Here is a 25763-nt window from a genome sequence, read left to right as displayed (position 1 = left end):
AGGAATCAACAGTAGAGTAGAGAACGCTGAGAATCAAATCAGCAATTTGGAACATGAGGAAACAAAAAACACCTAACCAGAACAGCAAGAAGAAAAAAGAATCCAGAAATATGAAGATAGTATAAGAAGCCTCTGGGACAACTTCAAGCAGCCCAAAATTCGTATTATTGGGGTGCCAGAAAGGGAAGAAAGAGAGCAAGAAATTGAAAACCTATTTGGAAAAATAATTACAGAAAACTTCCCCTACTTGGGGAAAAGAAATCGACTTACAAGTCCAGGAAGCACAGAGGGTCCCAAACAAGAGGAACCCAAAGAGGCCCACAGCAAGACACACCATAATTAAAATGCCAAAGATTAAAGACAAAGAATCTTAAAAGCAGCAAGAGAAAAGCAATTAATTACCTACAAGGGAGCACCCATAGGACTGTCAGCTGATTTCTCAACAGAAACCTTGCAGGCCAGAAGGGAGTGGCAAGAAATATTCAAAGTGATGAAAAACATGGAACTACAACCAAGATTGCTCTACCCAGCAAAGCTATCCTTTAGAATTGAAGGTCAAATAAAGAGCTTCACAGATAAGAAAAAGCTAAAGGAGTTCACCACCACCAGACCAGCACTACAGGAAAAGTTGAAGGGTCTTCTTTAAGAAGCTAATGAACAAAAGAATCTGATGAACTAAATAAATCCAGAGACACTGAGGCACGCAACAGACGATCATACTTCAAAGGAAAGAGGGAAGGGGGGTGGAGGGTGGGGAGAGATTAACCAAAGAAGTTACATGCATATATGCATAACCCATGCACACAGTCAATAACGGGGTGAAGGTCTGGGGAGGGGGTGGGAGCGAAGTGGAGAGGGTCAATTGGGGGAAAAAATGGAACACCTGTAATACTCTCAATAATAAAGATTAAAAAAACAACAACTGTATGGCTCTTACTCTTTTATTTACTAACCCTGTCTTAGAGGGTGGAGTGGGGGCAGGAGCCGTCGTTAGATTACAGAAAACAAGTTGCTTCAAAGATGGCTGAGCGTGGTACTTCTTCCCTTAAAAGGCAGGTTTCCCAACCTAGGCACTCACTGTCTCAAAGCCAATTTAGTATTTTTTCCCCCTCATCTCCTTCCTTCTTTTATATATTGTTCATAATATAACTATTCATATATATGGTTGAATTCCAAACCTTCTAAGATTTTGTTTAACGAGAAATACCTCTACCATTCAATTTTTTCTTCATTCTCTCTCGACTGATTTTCTCTTAAGAAAGGCCAGTCTCTTAACCCTGAGCCTACTCGAACTTTACCTTATCATCAAAATAACTGCAAGGTTTAATTTTGCATCTGTTTACCTTTAAACTATTTGGCTACCCTTTAACTTTCCCTACAATGCAGATACTCACTAAAGTACTCTTTCAATTTTATTTCATATTCTTAACATTTGCTACTTTTGGTGAGTTCCTGTACTCCAACGGTTTCTCAATCATTTAAAAGACTGGTAAAAACCATAGACTGTTGGGCCTCACCCCAATAATTTGATTCAGTAGGTGTGGAGTTTGAGAATCTGCATTTCTAGAACTTCCCAGGTGACTCTGATGCTAGTCATCTGAGTGCCAAACTTTGAGGACCACTGCTCTATCTTAGAACTCCACCTTAGTTTCTGAGACACTACACATTCTCCTGGTTCTCCTTTAAGGCCCCAGATCACTTCTTTCTACTCTTGATATTCAAATACCAGTTTTAAGACTTAAAAAAATCATAAATTTCTTGTGATAAATATCACAAATATTTATCATCACCTAAATGGCAAGTAAGTACTCAATAAAACAGCCATCATTATAACCGGTATTATTGAGAATGTTCTTTCCGTTCATGTTTTTTTTTTTTAAATAAAATGTCAACTTTCTAATTTATTTTACTGATGTTCTAACTATACTTTTTGACAGGTAATGTAATGACAGGAAAATTACTAAGCTGAATACCTGAAGCAAAACCCATATAACATGCTAACACACCAGTTATATCAATAGTAATCAGAATATATGTCAGATACATACCAATCTGATTTAAAGCCATATTTTAGGGTTAGCTAGAAGAGTCACTTTGCCTTTTTGTTAGGATTTCTCCTGTACATTCTCCAGTCCTAGAACTGACACTGTATATTCTATTTTCTGTGACCCAGATTTCCATATTTTTATTATATTATTATTTTATCATATAGGTCTCCTTATTTTAAACTATTTCAATACCTTCACAAGAGACATGAAAGCTCAATCAATGGTTGCAGAATATTAGCTGCGTTTCTAAAAATCTTTTTACCCTTTCCTTCCTAGGCACATGCCTGATTATTTAAATCTAGGTTTTACAGCTTCCTTTGTAGCTAGTTAACACCATGTTGACTAAATTCTCAGCAACTGAATATTAAGGAGTAGAACTTCTACTTCGCTAGATTTAAAAAGAAATGCCCTATAAATTTACTCAGCAAGTTTTATCAGGAAGGGGGATGGGGTGTGACAGTGAGAAAGAAAGAGACAAAGTGTGTCCCAGATTCTCATTCAGATCAGCCCAGTTCAGATTCAAAAGCTCTGTGCACCTGAGGGGGGACTGAACCCAATACCGAGATTTTGTTTTCTGATCTGATAATTCTCCAGTAAAGAGAATTTGCGGGGTGGGTGCTGGGGTGTGTCTGTGTGTATTTGTGCATGCGACCCTGTGCACAACTGTGTGCAACAGTAATTTTGTTTCACAGTAGCTGTCTAAAGTGTTTTTGACAATATGTTTATTAATCAGTGCTTTAGAAAGCAGTGGTATCTTATAAAGTGGAAATTTAAGTTCTAGAGCCTTGAATGTGAAGTTGAGGTTATATTGCACTGTTTTACCACCTTTAAGTAAAATCTAGTCTGGGAAACCCAGGAAGGCTTGTAGACACCTTGCCACAGAGGCCAGTGGCACCACTGGAAAGACAGAGAAATCCACAGTGGCTGGGACAGCCTGCGTTTCCATTTCTAATTTTTTTAAAAATATGTCTTTATTGATTTGAGAGAGAGGAAGGAAGAAGGGGAGAGAGAAACAGACACATCAATGATGAGAGTCATTGATCGGCTGCCTCCTGCACTCCCCTCACTGGGAATAGAGCCTGCAACCTGGGCATGTGCCCTGGCTGGGAATCGAACCAGGATCTCCTGGATCATAAGTCAATGATCAACTGCTTGGCCTGGCATTTCTGATTTTTTTTTAATAAGAAGTCATACTTTAAAAAAAAGTTTGTGATTGTATCAGACATTAATATTTTAAAGCTATAACAAAGTTTAAAATTTCTTTTTGTTTTTCATTTATTTTGACTGTTCTTTTATCTATTAAATTGTTGCATGTGGATGGGGAAGTTTTGTTTCTCCTCTTAGCATTTGCTTCTATAACCACAAATAAAATTATATATTAAACAAAAAGAAGAAAAATCCAAAAAACAAAAGGACTGCCATTTCAACTTAGATCTGATCATGGGAACAACAGCCCTAAATCATGCAGACAAGCTTAATGGCCCAGGACAATTCTCAAAGTATGGGCCATACATTACCACCACCTAGAAACTTATCAGATCTGCAAATTCTCAGAACCCACCCAGAACTACCAAATCAAACTCTGGTGGTAAGGCTCAACAATCTGTGTTTTTAAAAATCCTCTAAATGATCCCTTGAGAAACCATTAATAAGATAAAGAAACCCACCAAGAGTAGTAAATGTAAGTTTTTATGGAATTAAACGTGACATTTAACATGGTTAGTGATCTTTGGCATAGTGGTCCAAGTTTTTTTAAAAGGCTGCTAAGTGATTCTGAGGCACACTAAGTTTTGAGAACCACTGCCTTAGGTCATGTTCTATCTGAGTCCAAACAACTGTTATTTTAAGAAATAGCCTTGTTTAAGCTACTGTAACTTACCATTTACCCGAATACAGTGTTTAATGGAAGAGACTATGTAATTAAGACCACACAGATTCAAATTTTGGCTCCACTATGCAGTAACTGAATTTGGGCAAGTTATTTCCCCTCTCCCAGATCATTTCCTACCTATATAAGTGGACATAACAAAAAAAGTATCTACTCTTGTAATACAAAGCTATCATAAAAATTAAGAGACATTTAAAATGTATAAACAGTAAGCAATTAATGCTAACTGTTATCATTATTATTCACTGGTCCATGATATTCTTCATTAGTGCAAGAATAAAGTGGTACTTGGAGGTGAAAAGTGAAAAATTAGCATATATAAAGGACATGTGATTTCAGCTCGTATACACAGCACTTTAGAATTATGGCCCATCCCCTAAACTATACCGCAGAATTCCCTACAATTCTTTACAGCCTAAAAACCAACTACTATTAATGACTCATGACACACCCTTTGTTTTCAGTCTTCTTCATTCTATTTCTCTTTCCCAAACAAAATCTTATCAGTGTGCTTCTTAAATACCAAATCTGTTGCAGCCTTCTATATTCCTCTGGACTAAAAGGGCTGGTTTCCTTAAGTGGGTTCATAACTAATTGTAGAACGTAAGAGTAAGCTTGTTGAAATGCATTAACCATATTATAAAATTAAGCTAGAAAAGAGAGGTTTTTAAATACCTGAAAAGATTCTCTATTTTTACGCTGCCGTCTCCTTTCTCTCAGCAAACTCTTCTGTTTTTCTTCTTCCTCCTCCTTCTCTAAAGCCCGAATGTGTTCTTCAAAGCAAATTAATGCATCTTCTTTATCCATGTCTAGGGTTTTTTTTCAGTTAGAAATATTAAAATATCAAGTATCGGTAAGGAAAGAAGTTTATTTGCATTAACTCCCTATAAATTTCAAATTCACCTTTCATTTAAACTCAAATATGACTTGACCCCATCAAAAGATACCCTGCATCCAAGGATGAAAAAAAGACTATGCACATGACCCAACTAATGAAAATAAAATTATTATAAAGTTTGTTAGCAATATCAGAATTACCCAAGGAGCTTTTCAAAGTATGGAGTTCTAGGCCCTATCCCAAAACTCCCGAAGCATGGTACTGAGAGGGGTAATCAAGAAAACTTTAATTTAAATACAACTAGGTAATAAAGACAGAACTTAATGTAAGATAATGCTATAACATTTTTTGTGTTTTGCAAATCTGTAAAGCCATTATTTCAAAAGACAGCATGATAAAATGTGGTAATTAATTTGGTTCTCACCAAGTCACACAAAGAAAAATTTCAAGTTTGACATACGATAAACATGTTTCAAGGGTTATCTGATAAAGCTAACTTCAGATTTCTTAAAAAATATTTTTGTCCTAAATCACAAAACTCAATTAGAAAGAAATATCTTACTTGGAAACACTTTTTCATAAATGAATTAACAATTGTGTAAAATTCAGTTAATGGTCTCATTAAAAATGTGAGAATTCTTTGCTGCTTGACAACCTTTTAAAAACTGTTTCTCACCCATGGACACAGATAATAGTGTGGTGAAGACCTGGGACGGAGGGTGGGTGCAGGGTAAAAGGGATCAATGAGGGGGAAAAGGGGACATCTGTAATTCTTTCAACAATAAAAATAAATTATAAAAAAAACAACAAACAAAAAAAACCTGTTTCTCCCATTTAGTCATTATATGCTTACTCTGTAATTCCTCATCTTCTGCAAAAGTTGGATTATCCATCAAATACTGCTGGGCTTCAGACCAAGTAGTAGAGTATGTTACATTAGCCATGTTGTCAAGTATGTTTTTTAAGGCTTCCCAATTTCTCTTTCGCAACTGCTTTGCTTGTTCCTAAATCAAAAGTATGAATACATGTTTTGAAGTTCAAAGAAAGTATGATATTTGAACTGCAATTCAGTAAAAGTTTCTTTACATTGCAACAGACGACCAAATTTCAATACCCATTTACTCTGAATATCAACAATATTTACCTTTCCAGTGCTCTGAACTAACTGCTTGACTTGGTACCTACTTTTTTTCACCTCTCCCCTAAAGCTGGAACTGGAAAACACATCTCTCTCCTCCCCCCGATAAATGTCTCTTCCTACAACTATGGTCTAAGAAACTAGTTTCTGAAGACAGATCACACAATGAATAAATGCTAAGGTCTTCAACTATTTCCAGCTGTGACCAAATTTTTGTTAATAATACATTTCTATAAGTCTCTTGAAGACTGGATAACATACAATTTAGTGCATAATATAGTCATGAGCAAAAACGATGTATTTTAAAACACTATCCTATAAGTAGTTTTAGTGGAAACCACTACATATTACTGCCCTTCTTATAAAAGAATCACAAATAAAAGCATTATAAGCAAAAACAATGAGCTAAAAAAAAGGTATCTTATCTCTCAAAATAGATATAAAATAGCCAATTAATGACAATTTAAGCAATGGATAAATCTGTACTTACTATGTTCACATCAATACTTATAGGAGCTATTCATTTTTAAACCTAACTTCTAATAAACATCTGTTGCACCACATAAACTGGATAAAAAAACTAACAAAAATGAATATGATATAAAGTAACTACTAATCAGAATAAAGAAACACCTTGTTTTATCTATAAATACAAACAAGAGTGAATTATACCTTTTCCTTTTTTGAAAGAAAGAATAAAACATCTTCATAGATCTCAAGACGATCACGTTCCGATATTGCATTCCAGACTTCCATCTCACCAAACATTTGCTCTGCTTTTCTGTAAAAATAAATAAAATAAAAAAATAAATGTTGCTCTATTATACAATAAAAATTAATCTTAGGCCATTTTAATTTTATACTAAATTTTAAACCACCAACTGAACACTCTTTTCCACTCTAAATTCATGACTATATTTTATAAAGGAAAACTTTTTAACAATTAAGAAAAAAACAAAATAGCTTAGGCCTCCATTTCTCCTTAGGGATGAAGTGATTTAATTCTAAATGTAGTCAAAATTACATCTGTATCTCTTTTACTTAGGGTAGCTAGAGAGACTCAAACTGCCCATGGAATATATTATAGACTTCTAAAAGTCTATAATCCCCAGACAGGGGTGGGTGGCGCTCCGGAGTACTACAGGAAGCAACTGATTGATGTTTCTCTCTCCCCTCTCACCTGTCCCCTCTCCCTCTTAAAAAAAAACAAAAAAACAACAACAATGAAAACATGTCCTCAGGTGAGGATTGAAACAACAACAACAAAAACAGTTGTCAGAAATTCAGCTAACACATAAAAAATAGGAATATTTAAAGAAATAAAGGAGAGTCTTTCCCCAAGGCTCTTCCGGGAGAGTTCGGAAAATAAGGAAGCACAAAGGGAAAATAAACTTAATAGCTTACTGCATGTCAATGTTGAATTACCCACAGTTTTAAACAATAAAGCACTCTAAAATCAAGAATGCTATATAAATACAAGTTTTTAAAATGCTATGCTTAATGAAAATAGCCTATTTCCTTCTAAACAAAAATTTCAATTCTTATATTAAGTAGAAAGGAGTCAAGCTTTGAAATGTTAAATCAAGTCTTTCTCCCTTTTTGTTTTAGTCCCCTATTAATAACTCAATGAGTCTATAACTTAAATTCCACATCTGGCATGTGCCTAATAAAACTGCCATGTTTACAATCATCCAATCTTATTTAATGAGCATCTACTTTGGAATAGTTCCTGCATATGGCAAAAAGTCTGACACAGAAACAGTAAACATATACCATGAATCACTAAAAATCTTACTTGTATCTAGTTGTGGAGGTCATTTTCTCATGATTTTCAAGAAAACGCTGAAAAGATTCCTTGGCCTCTTTATATTTAGATCTTGCTTCTTCTTTTTCTTCTTTCTCTGTTTGAACTTTATAGGCATTAAAGGCCTGCTTTTTTTCACTCAACTTTGCTAAAGCACTAAATAATAGAAAAATGTCACATAAGAGTAAATGAAGGCAGGATAATCATATGTCAGTGCTTTGAAAAGCAACACAACCAATTTCATTCACAAATTAAGAACATTTCGCTAAGCTGTTAAGAGAATAATTACAGAAAATAATTTCTATTTTCAAAATAATTCTAATTTCATCTGCAGTAGGGTACTCAAGTTGTATGACAAGCCTTTTGGCTTTTTGGTTCATATCACACATAGAACAACTCTATTCCTGGTAACCAAAATAACAGAAGACAATGGGAGTGGAAAGTTACATTGTGTTACACAATTCTGAATTGTCTAGGTTTGCTATGCTCAAAGTGAAAAGTAAATTAAAAGAAAAAACTGAAGTATTACCTGTATCGTGGATCATTAATAATCATTTTCATAGCTTGCTCCCATGAAGCATTAGATGGTACCCGCTGAAAACCATTTAATAAAAAATTAGTAAGTCATATAACAGGGAACAAAGCATAATACTCACTGTAAACATCAAACACTTCCTTCTGCAGGAGTTTTAAAAAAAGGTCTAAAAGAATAGTATCTTACTGAAGCAAGGCATATCTGGATAATAATATACCTATAGACTAAAGAGAAACTTAAACTGAAATTTTAACAGAGCATAATACTTCTTCTTAAGACTACTGATTAAAAGGTAAATGTTTCGTGAATAAAAATCTTACACTAAATATTGAGGAGAAATGGACTGTGTTCCTCAGCGCACAATAGGCTTTTCTGGTTATAGTCAGTTTCACACAAAAATGTTCAAAAAAACGGGAAAAATTTAGTTCATTTTCAGTTTAAAAAGTTTATGAAATTAGCATTTTCAATAAAGGCACCACAGTACTGATTACAGTGAAGAGAAACTTCATTTATTAGATAATTACGTCATTTAAAAACCTACAGGAAAAGTACCTTTTCTTTCAGTAACTCCTTGAACGCCTGCTTTGCTTCCTCCTTGGTATTCCAAGTGTACGTTTTTTTCGCTGGTTGGCTTTCGTCCTCTTCTTTTTTAGGAGTAAAACTAGAGAGAAATGTAAACATGTTATTTATAATTTAAAGACACATTTGCTTCACTTAGAAAAATTTAGCTATTTGATGTTCAGCTAAAACTTGACAATTTTACAATGCTTCTTATACGAACCCCACATACTTACCTAAACATAAAGAAATAAAGGTAATATATCATTTTTTGTGAAACATTCGGTTATTAAGACCCTGCACAAAGGCCAAAATAAAAATTTAGTTGCACCGAAATACTGGTAAATATAGCTTAATAAATACTGCTTTACTAGAGCACAGTGATGCTCATGGGTTTGCATCCTGTTTACGGCTGACTGTGTGCTACCAGAGCAGAGCTAAGTCACTGTGGCAGATGTCAGGATCTACAAAACCCAAGGTACTTACTTTTCAAAAGTTTACTTGTTTGGGGATCTTTATGAAATAAAGGTTATATAATGCTAACGTTTCTTATATAAAAACAGAGTTTAGAAAAAAACAAAACAGCTTCAAGTAGAACGCTTAGGGAAAGATAATGGAAGTACATACTAACAAAAAAATACAAATATATACACACTCTCTAAATACTCAACTGAAAGAAAAAAAAAGGAAACAACTGTTAAAATTATGAAAAACAAATTATGGTGAAAAAAAACACAATAAGTATAAAAAGGTGTATATAAAAGAATGTTATTCTAACAAGCTTAAATGTCTGTGAGTAGAATACTTAAAAGTTATGTATATGTTAATAAAATAATATGCCATCATTCAACATGTGGAAGGTGTCTCATATATATGTACACAATTTAAAAGCCGAGAATAAGGGCAGGATATAAATAAAATGTAAAAAATTACTTTTATTCCTTCAAATATACTGTATATTCTTTTAAAACTTCTAAACATCAGAGGGGTTATAAAGCTATTTTCACTTGGAGATATGTACCTAAGAAAAACAAAAGCTTTACAAAAAGGGGTAGGGAAATCAAAGCAATATGCTTAAAAATTACATAATATGGCAATCATGTTTCAATCTTGACATCATGGTTAGCTTTTTTTAAATGTAGACATCATTAACATAAAGAAGCACAGCACAAGGTTATGTTTTTATAGCTGTATAAAGCATTACTATGTGAAATATTACTAGATCATAGGGTATGGAAGTAGTTGCAAACTTTTGCCTTATTAAAAAAGCTGTGCCAATTTAATCTCATTAATGGTTCCCCTATACCCTGCTAAGTGTTATCTTTATTTTTGCCTACTTGATTTTTGTTTGTTCAATATCAAACTATACCAAACTTCCTTGCAATGCAGTGCTAAGCCGTATCTGAGACTGAGGCAAAAGAAAATCAGTAATACTGATCTTTATTTAAAATTTTATTAATCATGGGCTTTTTGCACTGATTGTTTTAAAATACTGCACCACAATATGATATATCTTGATTACTAAAGTTCTGGGCACCCCTTTAAATATGTGTCTCATACTAGAAAGCTCTGCTTCCTAAAATTTTTGTGGATTACTTTTATAAGAGTTTGATAGCTTGACACAACAAAATTCCACCTCAAAAGTGATCTATTATCTAAAGGCTTTTATTTTGATTCTCATTTAATGGTCACTGACTAAATTGGCAATTTATTGTCTGGTACTGATTTGCACAAGACAAATTACTAAACTTACTCAGCTACAGTTTCCTTAGATGTTTCTTCTCCAGCATTACTGGACACTTCAACACTTTGATCATGAATAGCAGGAGTACTAGTAAGTTGTGCTTGTTCTTCAGTTGAAATTGTTACTGTGTTTTCATTATCTACGACAGTAGCAACAATTGAAGTAACTTCAGGCTCAGGAACAACAGGAACAGTTCCACCGACAGTATTAGAAGCAGAGGTGGAGGCACTGGCATTGGCTGCAGCAGCAGCGGCTGCGGCAGCTGCAGCAGCAGCAACAACAGCAGCTGCTGCTTCTGCAGCAGCCATGGTGCTCATTGTGGTCGGAATTTCTGTTGTAGGAACTGGGGCTGCTGATGCTGTGGTGCACTCTTCTTGCTTACTATATTTAAAAAAGAGAAAACTGGTCATTTCAATACTAATAATCACGAAGCTAAATAAAGCAATTTTTTAATTATCATACAATCAAATGAACAAAAGAAACTCTTAAAAGGGAAAAAAAAGCAGTGCTTCCAAACTATTAAGCTATTCAAAAAAACTAAAGCCAAAGAATGAAACTGGATTACTCTGATTTAATTCAACAAACATTCATGAAAATGTATTATAGGCACTCAGGCAACACTGCATTTCCAGTCTAGTAACGTGTTTTCATTTACAAAATGCCCTATCAGATTGTATCATGCCATAAAATTTGATCTATATCATAACTTTCTATAAGATCTTTAAATTTTATTCATTTCATCCATTAAAAGAAAAACCTGAATAAAGTAAGAGATATATAATTCTTCATCCCTTCTCAAATGAAACAAAATTTGAGTTTTCTATAATACAAACTTAATTCATAAATGATGCAGTCCAAATTCAATCACTGTTTAGTAAAGCATCACTTGTGTACCTTGAATAAATATCCCTTTCTCCACCCTCATGCCTCCAAAGACACCAAACCATAAGGCTGAACATGTTAATACTATTTATACAGTTAAAACAATATTATAGGAGATATCACATTTCTAAATATGTACTGATACCTAAAATTGCTTACCTGCTTTCTTCGGCTTTGATCATTGCTATAAAAGAGAAAAAAAGGGAAGTTACATACTAGTTTTTGAAAGTTTCATACAGTAAGATTTAATTTATTATAAAATAAAAAATCACTACTTTTACTGAGCAAGTGTTTGCTCCAAAGTATGAGGGCAGTAATTAAAGAATGAAGACAAATTTAAATAACAGTTTTTAAGAAAGCTTCTCCCCATACTGCTGCTTTCCCAAAACTGCTGGCTACTGCAAAAACTCCCTGAAAGTATCTAAGTAATTCTGGAATAATACAATATTTTCCCCAGGGGTTTAACTATTTGTTGTTTTTAAGATATTAAATTCAAAACAGGATCAAATTCATGTTATGAAATTTCAGCACATATATACTAGCATTGACAGGTAGATAGATAGTTATGCACACCAACTATATGTAGTAGGGTTATATCAGAAATGAGCTTGATATTTATTACATCAATTAACTTGAAGTCTACCCATCTACAATATTATTATTAGCCAATGCTAGTACAGAAATTTAAATTGAGCTTTTAAGATTAGCTTTCATTCTGGTTAAGGTAAAATTTTTTGTAGGGGTAACAAAAATATCTTAGCATCATTAAGGAATGAGGTACTTCATGTAAATGATAATATAAACTTAACTCTATGAGGATATTTTAAAAACTAAATCATTTCTGAAAATCTATTTAGGATGGCTGACAAAAACATACTAATGGGGTTACTGTTACTAACAAATTAACATTATTTTTCATATACAAGTGATGATCTAAGCTAATGAAGTGAAACAGGGCAGAGGTAAATAGACTTAAGACCATAGTGCCTTTAATAAATTTTTATCTCTTTTGTGTCAGATGTCATTTCACATTGCAGACTACTTCATTAGTACCATTCTCCTACACTCCGTTGCTTTTAACCTACTATAGGGTTTTTCTTTGTTAATCCTCACCCAAGGATATGTTTTCCATTAATTTTTAGAGAGTGAGGTGGAGAGAGAAACACTGATGTGAGGACACACTGATTGGTTGACTCCCCACACAAACCGGAGCCTGAGCTAGGGACCATGCCTGCGAACCAGGTATGTGCCCTTGACCAGGAATCAAACTCAAGATCCTTTGGTGCAAAGGGTGGCGCTCTAACTGCCGAGCCGCCACACCAGCCCGGGCTGACCTACTATAGTTTGACACCAGATTCTATCAGAAGTGAAAGTAAAGGAACTAAATTCTCAATTTTTACTCATAATATCTGCTAGTTTAAGTCCTCGGTTTTATATTATGTAGTAAGTATTTCTAGACTTCAAATGGTATTCTGAATAGTTGAGAATGTTAAAAAAAAAAAAAAAGTCTGCCCTTTGTTAAATGAGGTATAATATTTTGCTTACCTTAATTCTCCCATAACAAGCTAAGGGTTATTTTGCAATGTTATGTTTATATGTAAAATCTTCATTAAATGTACAGTCTCACAACAATATATTAATAAAATTTAAAATGACAAGGATTCAGGTCCTCTGCTATCTGCTAAATGGGTTAAGCCCCGTATTCTATGTATGCACCAACACCCATAGCTGTATTTAGAAATATTGTATATAATTGTCCTTGCTCAATTTTCCAATGGTATATTACTTAAAAAACAAACACCAAAGTACAACTTTAAAAGCTACAAGCTCATTTATAATATAACCCTTAAATGAAAGAAATTCTTTGAATTAGAGACTTCTCACTGCAGATTTATCCAATCATGGTTAGTGAATATTAGTGACATAGTCTAAAAATGTTAAAGAATGACAGAAAATGAATTATCAAAGCAGCTCACCATGCAGGTTTGATTTTGTAATAAGACTTCCAGCAACAATGGTATTCTGGTATCCTAGTTTCAGTGGAATCAAATCAAATAAAAATCTATTTAAAATCTATAGAACTGAGATCTAGAGCAACAAGAAAATAAGAGCCCATAAAACTGTTATACCATTTAAAACATTCTAATCATTTAATTAAAAAAAAAAAAATAAGGCCTTTGTTTGAACAATCCTATTTATGGATTGTTTCAGTGTGAATGACATATATATGTAAAAAATTAACATTAAGAATTATTTTTTTCTGTTTTACCTTCAAGATCCTCAAGTTCTTTGGGTTTGGCCCAACGGGATTCTTTTGTTTGAGAATTGTAATAGTATGGCTTTCCAGAGTCAGATTTGTACTCCTTCCAAGGGCATTTAGATAAAAGTTGCTGGAGGAAAATAAAAACTGTCAGTTAATAGTAATGTATTTAGCATCACTTGTCATTCATAGCACTGTTTTCACTAGATATTATCAAGCTATACAATTTGAAAGCTTGTGAGGTAATAGTATATAAGCTACCAATTACAAGATATTTACTAGTCCTATTAAGATCTGAATATACTATTTAATCATTACAATAATATTTTGACATTTATACGATTATTCCAAACTTACTTTAACTTGTTTAAGTTAATATACCTATTAAGGGGCAGAGGCAAGATTCAAAACCAAGTCTATATGAATTTCCAATCCTATGTGCTCTGAACATTTATACCCCATCAAAGGTAAAACTTCCCACCCACCATTTCACAAACAGGCTTCTCAAATACTAATACACTAGTATTAGTCATGATACTGATTTAGTGATGCTTAGATTTCAACTTCGTAATAAATAACTTACTACAAATCTATGTGAATTACCTTATGTAAGGAAATAATATGTAAATATGATATACTTAAAACTTAATATATAAACCAGTTAGGGTGGTATGAGATTGCTACTAAAAACTCAAAGCCAGACAGAGTGTCTTGGGCAAATATATAATTGATAAATATCACTGAATATGTATCAGAATACATAAAAAATTATATCTACCAACCTCTCCTTCCAAGTACTGGCGGTGCATATAAGTGTGGTGGCTGGAAAATACTTTACCTCCTCGAATTCCTTAATTAAGGGCAGGTGGAAGGGGAAGATAATGGTGCCAACCAGGAAAAACCTTAAGTATAGTGTGAAATGCCAAATCTACTTTTACTTAGGACTTTGGAGTTCCACACATATTGCTTACTCATTTATTCCTTCAATCTTACTTCCTTGTCTGTATATTTTGAATGGTAAAACATGCAACATAAAATAAAAAATACATACTTTTGGGGGGCATTTTCCAAAGAGACAATTCCCCACTCTAAGAGAAGGAAGTGTTTGTAATTTAATTTCATCTCCATTAACTCAACCCCATTTGAAAATTTTAAGGACTTAGTAGAAGACACATGAAATCATCCAGGTTTGCTATAGAGAGGAAAACAATTTGAAATGTGAATTTAAAAAATAAAGGGCAGTCAGAGTGATAGTCTTTTTTTCTTCCAAATTATTCTTTAAATTACCTTTCTTAAACTGATGTAACCCAAAAGGGTTCCTAAGCAGGGGCAAAGTAAGTAAATAAAGTTGGCCTGTTCAAGGGAACGAGTTTTGGCTTTCTGCTGACTGGTGTGTTTATTAACCCTTTTCTCCTCTGAATGCCTTTCTAAGATATAAACAGTACTATTTAGATAGTCAAATACCCATGAAATCCTTAAAAACAAACAAAAAGACCCAAATTTACTGAATAATCCCTGATTTCCAGTCCTCAAACTTTTACCTCAGCAGGTGTTTTAAGATCATCTGGTTTCTCCCAAGTAGACTGTTTTGTTTCAGTATTGTAGTAGTAAGTCCTTCCATCAGGTGATTTATGTTCAGTCCACATTGATTTCTAAAGAAAAATAATTACAAAAACATTTACATTATTTAACAGTGCCACTGACTATATCAGTTATCATTGGTTTCAAAGGAATATATGAAGAAATTAAAAGTATTAAATGGGCACACTTTTGACAGTTTAAGGCACTTAGAATAATTCATCATTGCAAATAGGGAGGTAACTGAAAATCAGAGTTTAAAAGTACTTCAAAAGCAGCACGAATCAATTCAGGTTTTAGGATCTCTCTACAAAGTCTCAGAATTGTAAGGCTATGACTGTTCTCATAAGAACAATAACTTTTTAATTTAAACACATAACACAATCTTTCAGCAACCCAAATCAATGCTTTATGGATAAGTGCCCATGCTAATGTAGTATAGGTGGGATGATCATGACCTCAACAACCCAAATCCAAAGAATATTTACATCAAGTTGGACAAAGTTCTAAACTGACATGCTATAAAAATGCAGCTGTCAAAATTAGAAAGCATGACTTCTGGATGACAATAAGAATTTAATAATCAATAAGGTAAAATTTAAGAGATAAAATGTGAATCCAAATGCCTCAAACACAATATAGGTGAGATAAAGTTTCATGTGAAACTGGTTTGATATAGAATATAAATCTACTCTTGGGGTGAAAATAAAACTAAGAACCTACTAAAAGTTCCTAATAAAACCTCTGGTATCAATAAACATGATGCCTCAAATAAGGGTTTGTTTAGAGTTCTGCAAGGCTACTATACATACAAGCACATACATGCACATACAAAATAATAGAGGGTATGGGAGGAAACTTTGAGAGGTGATTATTTGATGGTGGTAATATTTTAACAGATATATATATACTTGTTCCCAAAACCATCCAGTTGTACGCATTAAATATGTACAGCTTTTTATGTCAATCAAACCTTAATAAAGTAGCTTAAAAATAGTTTAACAAGGAATCATTAGTGAATTACTAGATAAGATGAGATCAAAGGTACTAAGTCCGGTTCTAGCAGATTTTTCAGATGGGAACAAAATGAAGTATGCTTGAAAGAGGGTTATAGAGATGATCTTTCCAAATTTCTTCAAATCTAAGAAAACACATTACTGTAAATACCTCTAAGAAAGAAAAAGTAAAATCGTCAAACTATCACATATTTGTACCACTCAGATTTTCTGTTAAATTTTCTTTGAAAGCGTTTATCCTTACTTAGACAATGTGAATTTTGTTTTTGTTTTTCAGGTAGGTATCCAGAAGACAGATTGCTGGGTCATATGATAACTATTATCAGTTTTTTGAGGAATCACCACAACAAAGTTTCCCGTGTATATTGTACCAATATACATTCCCACCATCAGTGAATGAGGGTTCCTTTTTCTACCTCTCCAATACTTATTACCTGTCTTGTTGATAACAGTCATTCTAACAGGTGTGAGGAGACATCTCATTGTAGTTTTAATTTGCATTTCCCTCATAGCTAGTGAAGTTGATTATCTTTTCATATATCTGTTAGCCGTTTGTATGTCTTCTTGGGAGAGGTGTCTGGTCAGGTCCTCTGCCCATTTTTTAATGGGATTATTTGTTTGATGTTAAGTTGTATGAGTTCTTTATATATTTTGCCTTTACTTCCCTTGCCTCTGGAGTCAAATTCATAAAATGTTCTCTATGACCAAGATCTAAAAGTTTAATATCTACGTTGTCTTCTACATAATTTGTTTCAGGTATTATATTTAGGTCTTTGATCCATTTTGAATTAATTTTTGTACAAGGGAACAAAACTGCATTCTACTTTGGTTCTTTTGCATGTGGCTTGCCAATTCAACTAGCGCCATGGATTGAAGAGACTTTCTTTTCTCCATTGTGTGTTTTTGGCTCCTTTGAAAAAAATTATTTGTCCATGTATACCTGTGGTTTTATTTCTGGGCTCTCAATTCTGTTCCATTGGTCCGTGTGTCTGTTCTTCTGCCAACACTGTGTTGTTTTAATTATCATAGCTCTGTAGTATAATTTGAAGTTAGGCAGTATGAAATCTCTGGCTTCATTCGTCTCAGGATTGCTTTGGCTACTCCGGGTCTTTTGTGGTTCCATACAAATCAGACATTTTTTTGTTCTATTTCTTTAAAAAACGACATTGGGCTTTTGATAGGGATTGCATTAAATCTGTATATTGCTTGAGGTAATATGGCCATTTTAAGTATGTTGACTCTTTTAATCCATGAACAAGGAATATCTTTCCATTTCACTGTCTTTTCTTTTGTTCTTTAATATTTTTTATTGATCATTTTAGAGCAAAACATCAACAGGCTGCCTCCTGCATACCCTTTACCAGGGATCGAGCCCACACCCAGGAAAGTGCCCTGACCAGAAACTGAACTGGCAATCTTTTGGTGTGCTGGACAAAGCCCAACCAACTGAGCCACACCAGGCAGGGCTCACTGTGCCTTTTTCGATCTCTTTTAACAATGCTTTGTAGTTTTCAGTATATAGGTCCTTTATACCCTTTAAGTTTAGTCCTAGTTTATTTTACTCTTTTGGTTGCTCTATTTTAAACATAATAGAAAATGTCTAAGATGCAGTGTTAAATAAAAAGAGTAAGACATTATAACAAATGATATAGTGGCAAAATACACACAGAAAATGTATAATTATCAAGAGAAAATATTATTTTCAGATTCAAAATAGCTAGTCAATAAATGAACTGTAAATAAATTCGGTACACTTAAATTCAATTATGTATACGTAACATTTACAAACTTGTAAGTACTCATACAATGTATAAGTTCAATTGACTGAAATTGAAAGAGGAAAAAGTGATTAACTCTAAACACTAAACAGGAAGAACAATACTGACTACTCTAAATAAGGAAAATAAGAAAACCTAAAACAAAATTAATTTCTCACAAAATACCCAAATTCAACCCAGAAAAACACATCACACTTGAATATTCCAGTTATAGTAGAAGCAACTGAAAGATACCCAGTCAGATTCACAGTAAAATACTATACAAGCTTTAAAGAACAGAGAATTACAGTATCATCATTTCTGATCATAGAAAAAGAAGTTCTTTATTAGTAACAAAACTCAAGGAAAGGTATCCCCAAAAAAGCAGACGTTACTTATGAATATAAATGTAAGAATTTAAATAAAATATTAGACAAGAGAATTCTGCAACGTGTACACTTTGACCAAGTAGAATTTATTGTAGAAGTACAAGGGTGGTTCAATATTGGAGAATCTATGAAAGAAATTATTTCTATTAACTGATTAAAAAAAACAACAACACTAGGTGATCACACTAATAGACTTATGATTAAAACACATCCTAAAAATAGTGAAAATTCACAAATATTTTAAAAAAAGAAAAAAACCCTTAAATAAAAAATATCTAAATGATAAAGTTAACAATTTAGCAAAAACCAATAAAAATAATTCTAAAGCCACTTCCATTAAAATAATGACTAAAGCAAGTCTGCAATCACTATAATCCAACAAATACAGAGCGATAAAATGATTTCTATAAATACTGGGAAAGAGAAAAATTCTCTTTACTGCTAAAGACTCAAGTGAACTCTATACAGTAAAATTTTGAAAACTATTAAAATTATCCAGGGAACCTGGTAATAGAGTTGACTATAAGATAAATATACAAAAAAATTCTGAATTGATAATAACTAGCTTACAATAAAAATGGAAAAAATATCCTATTCACAATATAACATTTTTACAAGGCAAAAAGAAATAAAAACAGCTATAATAGCTGTCTGTCCTAACTAAACAGAATTTAAAGCAAAAACTGTAATGGGGAAAGGAGGAGTTGTACACCTATAAATTGATAAAGCAATAAACTGCAAGGAATAAACATCTAATAAACTGTTTTCTAATCATAATGCAAAAAATGTATACCTTATTTATTTATTTATTTTTTAAAGTCACCCAAAGACACAATCCATGAAATAATTGACTGGGTAACGTCATTAAAATAAAAAACTTCTCTGCCAAAGAAAGTCAAGAATATGAGAAGAGGACAGATCCAAGGTCGTAGCAGACTGAGTGGAAGCTACACTGACATTCTCCCAGGAACAAACTGGAATTACAACTAAAAAATAGAAAAACCACCCTGAATAATTAACTGCAACTGAAGATTAGCTAAGGAGAACCCTCATAACCAAGGACAAAAAGTGGAGACCACATAGAAACGGGTAGGAAGTACGGAGGCATGAGAGGTCTGGCTGGGCTCCCACAGGCAGCAGCTGAAGGTCTGGAGGGAGATCTCAGCTGTTGGGGGGTTCCCACTGAGTTCTCTGGGGCCTAAACCCCTGGCAGGGCTCCCAAGCCCAGAGCACCAGAACTGAGAAGGTGCCCACATAGCATCTGGCTGTGAAAAGCAGCAGGGTTTCTGTCTGCCAAGGGGAGACAGCTGGAAATGCAGATGCCCGCGCCCTTAAAAGGCCAATGCACAAAGTTTCATGTGTAGCCACTCACCTTGGGCTCCAATAGAAGGAGGGCAGAGTGGACTACAGATGTGTGAAGAGAATCCAGAGGTGCTAGCTTGGGGGAGAGAGCTCAGAGGGCAGCTATCTGGATTCCTGTGCTGTCATTCCCCCATTCTGCAAAGGACATCTTTCTCAGGCAGACATTTACTATCCAAGCAACTTTTGCCTGGGGGGAAAGCAATCGCCCCACCCACTGAAAAACCTCTCACCCCACCCTCTGGAGTTTCTACAGTCTGACGCTCATTAAAAGACTGATAAAAATCAGCCTCTGGGTGCTTTGAATCTTTGCCTGACTTGCTTCTGGACGCCCCCAGGCTTGGAAAAGCAGACCTTGGTGCACATCTTGGTCCTGTTCAAATACACCCAGCCCCAGCAGAGAAAAACCACAAGCTGTGGAGTGCAGAAAGCTTAAAACAGGGTACTCAAGGGCAGTCACAAACAATGTCTGACACTGGCCTGCACCAGAGACCATCCAAAAGACTGGGAGTCCTAGCACATCTACCTAATACACAGAAACAAATCCAAATAGGCAGCCAAAATGGGGAGACAAAAAACAAGCCCCAAGTCAAAGAATAAAAGAACTCTCCAGAAGAAGAGCTAAGTTAAATGGAAATAAGCAATCAGATACAGAATTCATAATATTGATGATAAGGATGATCAACAGCATAAGAAAAGATACGAAAACTATAAAGGAAATTAAGTATGACATAGTAGAAATAAAAAAACATTGGAAGGAATAAACAGCAGATTAGGGGAAGCAGAGGATCAGATCTGCAAATTAAAGACAAGGTAGGAAAAAAATCAATCAGAGAACCAAAAAGAAAAAAACAATTAAAAAACAGGACAGTTTAATGGAGCTGTGGGACAACATGAAATGTAACAATATTTGCATCATAGGAGTGCCAGAAGAGGTTGAAAGTAAGCAAGGGTTAGAGAACCTGTTTGAAGAAATAATGGCAGAAAACTTCCCTAACCTGGTGAGGGAAAAAGTCACACAAGTTCAGTGGGCACAGAGAGTCCCAAGTAAGAAGAACCTAAAGAGGCCCACGCCCAGACACATCATAATTAAAATTGCAAAAATTCAAGACAAAGAGAGAATCTTAAAGGCAGAAAGAGAAAAGCAATCTGTTACCTACAAAGGAGCTCCCATGGGCTGTCAGCTGATTTCTCATCAGAAACTCTACAGGCCAGAAGGGAATGGCATGAAGTATTCAAGGTAATGCAAAACAAGGATCTGAAACCAAGAATACTCTATCCAGCAAGGCTATCATTCAGAATAGATGGTGAAATAAAGAGCTTCTCAGACAAAAAAAGGCTAAAGGAATTTATCACCACCAAACCAGCATTGCAAAAAATGTTTAACGGAGTGCTGTAATAAGTTGAAATAGGGAGAATGAGAAACATAGGCATAAAGAAATAAAATGGCAATAGATAAGTACCTATCAATAATAACCTTAAATATAAATAAACTGTCCCAATCAAAAGATATAGGTTAGCTGAATGGATAAGAAAACAAGACCCAAATATACACTGTTTACAAGAAACCCACCTCAGAACAAGATTCACACAGGCTGGGGAAAAAAACCAAAAACTTCTGGAGGACTTTAAAGGAGAGATCAACAGCAATACAGTCTTCGTAGGGAAATTTAATACCCCACTGACTTTATTAGACAGATCTTCCAGACAAAAAAATCAACAAGTAAACAGTGACTCTAAATGACACACTAGATCAGGTGGATTTAATTGACATTTACAGAACATTTCACCCCAAAACTGCATAATATACATTCTTCTTAAGTGCACATGGGACATTCTCAAAGACAGACCACATGTTAGGACACAAAACAAGTCTCTACAAGTTCAAGAAAACTGAAATCATATCAAGCATCTTCGTGGACATTTTACATCATGGAATACTATGCAGCTGTTAAAAAGGATATCTTACCATTTGCGACAGCATGGATGAACCTGGAGAGTATTATGCCAAGCAAAATAAGCCAGTCAGAGAAAGACAAGTATCACATGATCTTACTCATGTGTGGAATCTAATGTACAAAATAAACCAATAAACAAAATAGGTCCAGAGACATAAAATCATGGAACAGACTGATGAATCTCAGAAGGCAGGCAGGGGTAGGTGGGGAGAGAATAATCTAAGAACTTACATACATATATGCATAACCCATGGACACATACAATAGTGTGGTAAAGGCTTGGAGAGGGAGTGCAGGGTGGAGGGAATCAGTGGGGGAAAAGGGGGGGACATCAGTAATACTTCCAACAATAAAGATAAATTTTAAAAAATGGGTAAAAGATCTGGACACCTTACAAAAAGGCATACAGATGGCAAATAAGCATATGAAAAGATGCTTAACATCATACATTATTACAGATGAATAGGTGGAACAAAGAAGATTTTTTAAAAATACATATATCTTTATTGATTTCAGAGAGAGGAAAGGAGAGACAGAGAGATAGAAACATCAATGATGAGAAAGTCATTATCAGCTGCCTCCTGCACGCCCCCTACTGGGGATCGAGCCAGCAACCAGTGCATGTGTCCTGACTGGGAATCGAACCCCGATCACCTGGATCCTAGGTTGACACTCAACCGCTGAACCATGCCCAGCCGGGAAAGATGATTTTTATAGCAGTGAAAACATTCTGTATAATACTATTACGTTGGATATATGTTGTTATGCATTTATGAAAACACAGAATTCATACCACCAAGACTGAACCATAATGTACACTGGTCTTTGGGTGATGATGTGTTAAAGTATGTTCATTACATGTATGGGAGATATTGATAATAGGGGAAGGAGGCTGTATGCATGTGGGGAGAGGGGGTATCTGGGAAGAACTATCTAATTTTCCTATAAACCTAAAATGGCTCCAAAATAAAAAATAAAAAAACCAAAACAAACAAAAAACACAAAAATAGCAACCAAAGTCTATCAAAAAAATAAAAATAAAAACCCCACATCTGGAAACCTAAAAAAACACACCACTTGAGAACCTTTTAATAAAAAAAATCAAGTGAGGGAAAAGAAAACAAGATATTGTGAACTGAATGACAATGAAAATACTGTAGGTCAAAGCTTAAGGAAAACAGTTAAATCAGTACAAAAAAATAAGGACATCTGAAAACCAATGAGCTAAACACTGAACTAGAAAAAGAGCAAGAGATTAACCAAGAAGAATATAAAAATGACAGCAGAAATAAATTTATGAAGTTACCCCCAAAACAAAATAAGAAAGCTATTATTTCTAACAATATGTCAAATAACTATGAAAACTCAAAGAAACAGATAAATATCTAGAAAAACACAATTTTTAGAAGAAATTTAAAACTGGAATAGCTCAACCACTAAAGAAATTGAAATGGTAATCCAAAACCTCTATTCTCAAAGAGTATTAGTTGAAGTCAATTTTAAATTGTTACACTAAGCTGTTAAGAAGTTACTCATCATTTATACAAGCAGTTCTAGGGACCCGAAAGAGGGGTTACTCTCCAGATATAAGCAACTTAAAATATTAGTGTTAGATGGGCCAGGTACAGAAACACAGGTACAGAAACTAGAGTACAGAAACTCACCAGGGCAGAAAGTCCCAGATGCCTAGCAAGGGGCAAAACTGGGAAAACAAGAACCTTGTCCCCAGGGTAACCTATCCTCCCCCAGTATATCACTGGTCATGTAGTTTGGACCCCCTTGACTTTTCATATCGCTGTTCATGCAGTTTAGACCCCCTGACCTTTTCCCTCCTTAAAGATAATATCTAGACCTCAGTTGTATTTCAGCTCCAGGCCCAGATATGCAGCAAAACCAGACATGTAAGCCACAGAACAAGATAGTACAATGCCATTTATAGGGGAAAAATGCATTACATACCAAAAATCCTACAGATTACAACAAAAAAATGTTAAACAAATTCAGTAAAGTTGCAGGATACAAAATCAATATACAAAAATCAGTTGCATTTGTATACCCTAACATGAACAATTGGAGAAGTTAAAACAATGTCACTTGCAATTGCACCAAAAAACCCCACCTAGGAATACATTTAAACCAGGAGGTGAAAGACATGTACACTTAAAATTGTAAAACGTTGATGAAAGAGATTAAAGGCACATATAAATGGAAAAATATTCTGTGCTCATGGATTGGAAGAATATGTATTACAAAAATGCCCATACTATACAAAGCAATCCAGGTTCATTGTAATCCCCAGCAAAGTTCAAATGGCATTTTTTCACAGGAAATAGAGACAATCCTAAAATTTGTATGGAACCACAAAACACCCCTAATAGTCAAAGTTCTCTTGAAAAAGAAGAACAAAGCTGGAGGTATCAAGCTTCTGGATTAACCAAAGAATTTATACGCATATGTGCATAACCCATGGACACATAATAGTGTAGTGAAGGCCTGGGGTGGGTGAGGGCCAGAAGGGGTCAATGGGGGGAAAAAGAGGACATCTGTAATACTTTCAACAATAAATTTTAAAAAAAACAACCCGCACACAAAACACCTCTATTACAAAGTATAGTAATCAAAAGTTTGGTATTGGCATCAAAACAGACACGTAGATCAATGGATCAGAATCAAAAGCCCAGCAATAAATCCATGCATATATGGTCATTTAATTATGACAAAAGAGCCTAGAATATGCAATAAGGAAATGACAGTATCTTCAATAAATAATGTTGAGAAAACTGAACAGCCAAATTCAAAATAATGAAACTAGACTACCATACCACATAAAAAGAAACTCAAAATGAATTAAAGATTTGAATGTAAGACCTAAAACTATAAAGGCTCCTAGAAGAAATCATAGATAGTAAGTTCCTTGACAGTGGTCTTGACAATAATTTTTGGCTCTGAATCCAAAAGCAAAGGCAAGAAAAACGAAAATAAATAAGTGAGACTACAGCAAACTATAAAGCTTATGTACAGCAAATGAAACCATCAACAGACAAAAGGCCGCCTACTGAACGGGAAGAAACATTTGCAAATCATATAGCTGATAAGCAGAAAATGTCCCAAATATATAAAGAACTCATACAGTTCAATAGCAAAAAGCCAAACAATCTAATTAAAAATTAGGCAAAGGATCTGAATATACATTTTTCCAAAGAAATACAGATGGCCAATTGAAAAGATGTTCAATGCCACTAATCATCAGGCAAATGCAAATCGAAACCACAAGATAACACATCTGTTAGAATTTATTATATCAAAAAGACAAGAAATAGTAAGTGGTGAAAAGGATGTGGAGAAAAAAAAACTCCTGTGCACTGTTAGTAGGAAAGTAAATTGGTACAATTATTACGGAAAACATTTTGAAGGTTCCTCAAAAACTTAAAACTAAAACTACTATATGAACCAGCAATTCCATTTCTGGGTATTTACCCAAAGAAAACAAAAACACTAACTTGAAAACATATATGCACCCCCCATGTTCACCGTGGAATTATTTACAATAGCCAAGATAAGAAAATAACACGTGTCCATCAATGGACAAATGGATAAAGATGTACTACACACACACACACACACACACACACACACAGAAAACAAAAACATTAACTTGAAAATATATATGTACTCCCATGTTCACCACCGAATTATTTACAATAACCAAGATAAGGAAATAACATGTGTCCATCAATGGACAAATGGATAAAGATGTGCCACACACACACACACACACACACACACACACACACACAATGGATTACTATTCAGCCACACAAGAGAATGAACCTTGCCATTTGAGACATGGATGGACTTAAAGGGCACTATGCCAGTGAAGTAAGTTAGACAGAGGAAGACAAATACACTACGATCTCACTTATATGTAAAATCTAAAATGAACAAGCAAGCAAAAAACCCAAGCTCATAGATACAGAAAACAGATTGGTGGTAGTTGCCAGAGGGGAGTGG

General features: G+C 34.4%; 1 protein-coding gene across 6 annotated transcripts in view; it reads right to left on the bottom strand.

Annotated features, from left to right (window-relative positions):
* Positions 1-25763, bottom strand: part of PRPF40A (pre-mRNA processing factor 40 homolog A) — a 56413-nt gene that overhangs the window by 10746 nt on the left and 19904 nt on the right. For all 6 annotated transcript variants that reach the window (XM_081142880.1, XM_081142881.1, XM_081142882.1 and 3 more), the window contains exons 6-16: positions 15237-15347; positions 13705-13825; positions 13412-13465; positions 11595-11619; positions 10563-10934; positions 8804-8912; positions 8246-8310; positions 7708-7872; positions 6585-6693; positions 5628-5778; positions 4612-4745 (exon numbers count right to left, since the gene is read on the bottom strand). In XM_081142880.1, the coding sequence (XP_080999006.1) occupies positions 4612-4745; positions 5628-5778; positions 6585-6693; positions 7708-7872; positions 8246-8310; positions 8804-8912; positions 10563-10934; positions 11595-11619; positions 13412-13465; positions 13705-13825; positions 15237-15347 (1416 nt within the window). The remainder of the gene's footprint in view (positions 1-4611; positions 4746-5627; positions 5779-6584; positions 6694-7707; positions 7873-8245; positions 8311-8803; positions 8913-10562; positions 10935-11594; positions 11620-13411; positions 13466-13704; positions 13826-15236; positions 15348-25763) is intronic.

This window comes from Miniopterus schreibersii (assembly GCF_964146895.1).
Source record: "Miniopterus schreibersii genome assembly, chromosome: 7".
NCBI classification, from domain to species: Eukaryota; Metazoa; Chordata; class Mammalia; order Chiroptera; family Miniopteridae; genus Miniopterus; species Miniopterus schreibersii.
The sequence above is the reverse complement of the archived record's forward strand: the minus strand, read 5'-3'. Positions and strand labels throughout refer to the sequence as shown.